The 7250-nt window shown below is 46.9% G+C and overlaps 1 protein-coding gene across 2 annotated transcripts in view; it reads right to left on the bottom strand.

Moving 5' to 3' along the window:
• Positions 1-3335, bottom strand: part of cables1 (Cdk5 and Abl enzyme substrate 1) — a 28896-nt gene extending 25561 nt beyond the window's left edge. For both annotated transcript variants that reach the window (XM_023815610.2, XM_023815609.2), the window contains exon 1: positions 2631-3335. In XM_023815610.2, coding sequence (XP_023671378.1) covers positions 2631-3166 — 536 coding nt within the window. In that variant the 5' untranslated portion in view covers positions 3167-3335. The remainder of the gene's footprint in view (positions 1-2630) is intronic.
• Between the last annotated feature and the right edge of the window lie 3915 nt (positions 3336-7250).

The following is a 7250-nucleotide window of genomic DNA, read 5'->3' on the forward strand; positions in this document are numbered from 1 at the left end:
TTGCATTTGTGCGTGAGGAGCAGTCAATCATCTTAACACAATATGACACCTGGGGGTGTAAAGGAGCCCAACACGACAGCGATATATTAGTTTGCTGGTGCTCTTTGCTTGCCCAAAACAGCACCAGGGGCTTATGGGTAAAGAAATGCAAGCTGCAGATGGCTTAGTGAAGCAATCAGACCCGCACCGGGCTGAGAACCGCAGGTCTGACTAGCCTAATGTTTCCCACAGATACTTAGTATGATTTTGTCCAGCCCGATACCAAAAGGCACTGAATAAGCAGGAGTTTGTGTGGGTCGGGTCAGAGTCATTTTGTCCTAATCATTCGCTGAGGTTAATCTGAACGGACCGCAGAACCCAATCTTCAACACAAAATACAATTTTCAAGTAAGGATTAAAGTTTCCCTCAGAAAATACATGACAGACGTCACACGCTTTTGTTTATCATCATCGTTTTTTTATTATTATTATTATTTCCCAGGGAGAGTTTTGTTGACATCTACCGTTCCTCCATCATGATTCGATGCAGGACTTTAAATCCGTGACCACTGAGATGGTATTCCGCCACACCTGGGAGGGACAGAAGCGCGCTACGCGGATTCGGCAGCCTTGGAGAGCTGCGCGTCAGGAACGCGGCATCGAGGAGGTTCCCACCTTAGTGACACTTGTGCGCGGAATGCCAAACTCCAGCGAGACGCCACCCAGAACAGGCTCTTAACCAGTCACTGGTTTGTGCGGATTCCAGCCCCGCACGGGTACTTATTGCGCCCGCTACTGAAGCAGATTCTGATCAGCGGCAGACATCAGGGAAAGGTCACCCAAAGGTCACGGGGGAAGAGCTGGGATCGGCTGCAGTGGGGGTCCCCCTTTATTCCTCTTTAGTCCCAGGCGGAGACAGGGGGGGGGGGAGCAGTACAGCCCTCGCCCACGTGCCAGCTGCAGCCTGCGGGTATCTGTAAACTCCCAAAAAGGGCATCGAGCCCCATGGCCACACACCACCGAGCCTCCGACCTGGTTCTGAAATGTCCGAATCCCAGAGGCGCTGAAACACCTCCACCTGGCGCTATGGGTGATGGGACCCGCGAGCCACTTTACCGGGCCTTTCGGAACAGAGGCGAACCCGAATCCTGGGACCCACCTGCCTCGCCGTTTACTGAAGAACCATTAGGGGAGATCAGCACCAAGCACTTCGGTATCCATTCTCGCTTTGCATTCCTAGAAATGTCTGGATACACTCTGGACTTCTCTAGTATGCACTGCAACATCTACGCAGAAGATGGGCCACTGAATCCCCCCCCATAGAGGCCACTTTACTCGCACAGGTGCCCTGCAGGCATGATATCCTGGAGGGTGGCAGTTTGCCCCGGGCATCTCTGTTGGCGGGTCCCGAGAGCCTTGGGTTCATTACGCAGCCTTTACAGTTTCTTAAGATGTGGCTCCACCCACAGTATCTTTGCAGTCATGCAGTGCACACTGCATGGGGGGGGGGGGGGGGGGGGATTATACTTAACAGCCAAAACAGTGTTTTTGCTTCCAGTATCAGAAGCAGACCAACTTTTCCCTTCCTTTTGAAGTTTCTCAGAAGCACGTATCGTCACTCACAAACATGATGGAAGTGAGAGTCAATACCTCCAGAAAGGAACACTTGAAAACCACACAGGTTTTGCTGTACAGATCTGGACCGGGGTACGTTATTTTACGCAAAAGGTGACAACAAACCAATATTGTGGATCTCTATCGCACTCCTAGATGCACACTTTGGCAGTTTGAAAATGCACACACTGAGTGAGCTTTGCAGTAACGTGTAACAGATGACCTAAAGATTTATGCGTTTCAACTGAAAGCGTTTGAAAATAAATTATAAACACCTGGGATTGGCTGTCTCATGCCCTCCTGGGTTGACAAATTCCCCTGGTGTTTGGAGATCCATTAAAATGCAGATCTGTTAAGGCAGCGCACTGAGAAACACACACACACACGTCTACGGTGTACCTCCACTTCATGCATCCTCCGGATCCCAGCGACCAAAATTACAGATAAGCGGTTATGAACACACGATAAAATCCCATCGACTCATCATTTCATTGAAATATGAAAGTATTCAGTTGCAAAGCATTGTGTCGGCTTTCGGGGCGGAAACAAAGAAGCGGGGTATTAAATTTATTAGACACAATACAGGTTTTTGTACGAAAAAGTTTCTCGCCACCATTACTATAATAAGCAACGCCAGCTTTATACCCAGCTGAAAAGGACCCGACGTTTTGATCTAAACTAATTTAATACAAGAAAGGGCGATGTTTTCCAGGTCCAGTTACTCTTCTACATTGGACACAGCCTGCAATGACGGGACACGCTGTTTAACAGGTGGGGACTGGTGACATTAGTCAACCTGGTGCGATGCATAGTGACTGTGGACCATGTGAAGCTGACAGCTTAAACATCGTATGGTATAAGGCAGGCATCGATCGCCCGCTAATCCCTAGACTTGTAAGGGATAGGGCTGATCTAATTAATTGCCCTCGGTGGCATAAGTCGTCCAAAGGTTTCTTCTGCAAATTCTCTTTGAACTTTAAGGGTGACAGCGGTGCAATCCAGAAGGATCCCCATGCACTCAGCCCGATGGAGTTTACCTGGATCTCTGCAGGTCCAGAGCGGAACCAACGATCTGTCCGCCCTCCATGCAGCAGTAGCTCTGGGCGGCTTGCCTGGAGAAGGTGGCAGGCGCAAATCCCTGAGTGAAAGTCTGGAGCCTCCCTCTAGTTGCTGCCGACACGGCCGGGTACGGAGCACCAAAGACGGACTGTACGCGACCGAACGCGATGCCCTCCGGGGTGACGCAAGGCGGCGGACTGCCGACGGGATTCACCCCGAAACTAGCCCGGGCGCCGAGCATGAGAGCCTGGTTGGCACCGACGAAAGCCTGGGCCGAAGCGCCAGCCGGATGCATCGCTAGGCTCTGTCTAGTCCTGGCCTCCACTGAACTTCCCTCGTCCCCCAGGTTCTCGCCGTCGTCCTGCACCGGCCGCCCGTCCAGCGAGATGTTGCTGAGGAAGGAGAGAGCCGCTTGTCTCCTGCGGGGATCGATGCGCTTCCGTGCATGCTCGCCGCCGGAGTGCTTCAGCTGCAGAGCGGCCGTGGCCGAGCCGCTGCTGGTAGCGGCCGCCATGGTCCGCACTGTGCCAAGCAGTAGGAGGGAAAAATAAGGGGCGGGGGAAACAACCTGGGATTGCTTTTCAACGGGAGACTGTGCACAGCCGCGAGCGCCCTTGCAGATCCCGACGTTGCGCCGAGCGCTCCTCCGGGCTCAGGCGCGCGCCCTTAGGAAAAGGGGACGGGGCGGTCACGTGGGCGCGGTAATAAAACATTATGGCGAGTGAAGGCGTGTTTCCGGCCAATGGGAGACGCGGACACGCTTGACGGACGCCTCGTTCCCTCCTCAGGTCCCGCCCCTCTCCGCCACATGGCATCGCAAGATTACATAATACGAAATGGTCAGCGGGGGGAGGTATTAAGGCAGACTACAGCCTGCGATGACGGTTTAACTCAACAGATATAAAGAAGTCTGATGAGGTAGTTTGACGTTTGGGGTGGGGGGGGGGGAGAAGGGGCGACACATGTGCTATCCTAACCCTTTACATTGTATACGCACTGATTAATTTACTAATAAGGCAATACACACATACACCCTTGTTCCTTGTATCAGGACCGTTGCTTGACATAAAGCTCTACTGGGGCACAGGCCCCCCATTACTCAAATCACACGGTTTTTCCTCGAATGCCTGCTATATTTATGAAATGTGCTGTACAATGTGCTATTTGGACTAGCCTTGATTAGTTGCGCTGCGACTTCCACTGCCATGCTGATGCCAATAAACAGGAGTCAATAATAACCGAGTTAAATCGAAATCAAAATATGATCATCGGAATTACTTACAAATTTACTTTAGTCACATCGTTTTATCATTCCTCAGTCCCGATTCCTATTTCTGGCGCCGATACGTGGATCAGAAAGAAATCAATTTTTGTCCCCTTATTATCAATCTAAATTAATACACTGCCAAAAATATAGGAGCTTGTTAAAACACGAATGTGAGGTTTTACTAGGACACAGCGGATCAATACTGGGGCATGTGCCCCAGTAAAATGGGTCTAGCTACGCCCATGCCTTGTATTATTTGCACCGCTCACTGTTAGGTGAGGGTGGAGTCGGTCCCTTTTTTCACCCCACACCAAAACAAGTTAATCGGGTTAGTGGGCTGGTTTATCATGCGTCATTATACAAGTAAACGCATTTTACTTGCAAACTGCTAAATCAAAAGGGTCCGATTAAAAGCGAAAGGGGATCGAGTAAAGAGGCTGCTTTGAATAGAAACTGTCATGATACAGCTGTTTAAGACATAAAATATAATTCTGAAAAATAGCTTCACTTGTGTCTGCTAGGCAGGCACCTGAGTATTATATGACGTCTTATTGTAAATCCTATAGTGGTATTTAGAATCACTGTATGCCAAACTCACTATGTAACCTACAGATTCTGTGTGGATATTTTATTAAGGTGTCATTAATGCTTCTCTGTGATTCACCGACAGGCGACAGATACCAGCCCATCCTTACTCATTTCTCGCCCTCTTTCTTTTGTGATTAGGCACGCGATCCATACCCTCAGCAGTATAACAGCAGTATTACGTCTGGGACTCCACCAATGCGCCGCCAACATCCCGAAATCTGATGAGAACAAATGCTAAATGAACGTCATGCAGCACCCGCACCATTCCATAGAGTTATTATTACTAATATATAATATAGGCCAATATAGCATATATAATATAATGTAATATAATATAATAATATGTTACATATGTTAATAGTATGCGCCTTTCACAATCCAAGGTCGCGTTACGGGAGGAGAAAAAAACCCCACTAATCAGTAAAAGAGAAAGAGACAGGAGATAAATGTCCTTGGAAGAGAAATGTGTTTAGTTCAGATTTGAAGGAAGACTTAAATGTTTAGATCGAGTCAATGGTAATTACCACAGCCTAGATCAGGGGTATTCAGTTATTTGTGATTGAAATCCCATCAAAGCCAAGGTCCGCGGCCCCCAACACAATATTCCAGAGGGTGAGGGGGTCCCCCTCGCTAGATTTCGCCGAACAGGGGATGGTCCGTCGGCCGCGGGTGGGCGGATCTACCACGCAGCCCGTATTGAATTGCGTCCGCAAAAACTGCACTCCTGCTCTAGATAACTGCTGCATGGCGGATCCGACTGTCTTAAGAACGCTTTCTCCGCAGATACACATTAAGTACGATGGTGCAGAGCTGGGTGGGCTATTTATAGCAATTCTTCTGCTTAAGCCTTTTTCTTGTGTGGTGGTCCAGTTACTTTAAATTAATCTGCAGTGGTAGCATATAAATTTTCGGCACTTGTCGAGTTCATAGTGCTCCCTAACAGATAGTGCTATAACTTAGCCTCCTGTCAGGCCTATAACCAAAGTAAATGGTCCAGTCAATACTGAAAACTATACATAGGATTCAGTATATGGTAAAACATGAAGTCGTCCAACGGGAGTAAAAAACACGTTTGTATTTGCAAGGTAATAACTGTTAAAAAAAATTTGCGCCCAAAGGTGAGGCATTCAAAATATTTTACTGGCCATCATTGTCATAACTGTATACATCAAGCGTGTCAGCTAAAGAGAATATCTGCAGATGAATTAAATGAAAAGGTTATACACGAACGGTCCAAAACACCTTGCGGCGAGCCGTTTGTAATACAGAGATATTGCGCCATCTTCTGGTAGAAAGGGAATTTAAAAAATGGACTCTCGCTAACATGAAGTGTGACGTTTTCCAAGTTTCTGTAAGGTCAGGAAACTGTAATATTAGCTGTAATGTTAGTGTTAAATAAAAATGCTAATGACAGTTAGCTGTGGTAAATTTATATAAATATTATCTATAAACCTCTTTCTCAGATATAAACCACAAGGACCTTAACAGTTAAAATTTATTATTCGGCCGATTATGGCTAGGTCTATTTTACTTTTGACAAACTGTGAAAAGTCTTTTGTGTCAGCACAGCCTGCTACAGTTAGAGACACCATGACAATGTACGATTTACAATTAGGCATAAAGTGGACAGAGAGCAAATACAAGACACAAAACAGACAACAGAGGAGTAAACGCAAGGTATGGTGCAAATATAGAGGTCGGTAGAAGCTGACACAGGTAGGCCACATACAACGCGTACGTATAGTGCATAACAAACAACACAACGTGTAAGTAAAATGTGCAAATAGATCATCAGGGATCTGTGCTGATGAGAAAGTAAACATTGAAACGGTTCGAATATTGCATTGTTGTGTGCCTTCAGTGTATAGTTGTTCGACTGATGGCAGGACAGAACCAAAGATCACTGAGACCTTGGTGACAATCTGCTGGAGTCTTTTCCTATGGAAGGAATCCATTCCACCATACCAGACTTAGATAGAGCATGTCAGATTGCTCTGATTGAAGTGTAGAACCGTACTCCTATAGTGGGTTCTCAGTTGTTCCAGGACGGACCTCAGAACCATTTTGACTTGATTTTTTCATTGTATATGTATTAAAATTCCTACCCATTTTCCGGAAAGGCCATGAGGTTCATCTAGACCGGGGTTCCCGAATTCCAGTCCTCGGGGGGCAGTTTTCAGCACACTTTGCAGAGTTCCCCCCTCAAACACACCTACTAAACCTGGCACTTGTCTGGTGAGCTGAATTCAGAATTCAGGAACCCTGGTCTAGACTCACAATTCCTCACCTCTGCTGTTATTATCTGCAAATAAATGTGCTCATGCCTTTGTCTCCAGCCATGGACACATTAAGATATGGCTTTTTTTGTGCTAATTGTAAACGATCATTCATCACAAGACAGGTGTTATGAGCTGAAATTCAGCTCATGGCATCTTTTGTTGGACTGCAGTCGCCATAGCAACACTCGGTCTTTGGACCCCATAGTGCCCCTTATTGACACTGCAGGTCTCGGATTAACTTTGCTATTTGAGTAAGTAAATGTCCCATTTAAGCAAACAGCCTTAGTTTTGTTTTCAGCATTGTCAAAATGCCCGTCAAAAAAGATTTCACGGAAGCGCAAAGACGCACTCTTGCGATTGTTTTAAAAAAAAAATACACTTAGGAAAAAATTAAAATTTTCACACCTGGGGCTCTTCGCTGAGATCCGACAGAAGAAAAATAATTGATAGAAACGTCAACAGCC

The sequence above is a fragment of the Paramormyrops kingsleyae genome, chromosome 4 (assembly GCF_048594095.1).
Source record: "Paramormyrops kingsleyae isolate MSU_618 chromosome 4, PKINGS_0.4, whole genome shotgun sequence".
Lineage (NCBI taxonomy): Eukaryota > Metazoa > Chordata > Actinopteri > Osteoglossiformes > Mormyridae > Paramormyrops > Paramormyrops kingsleyae.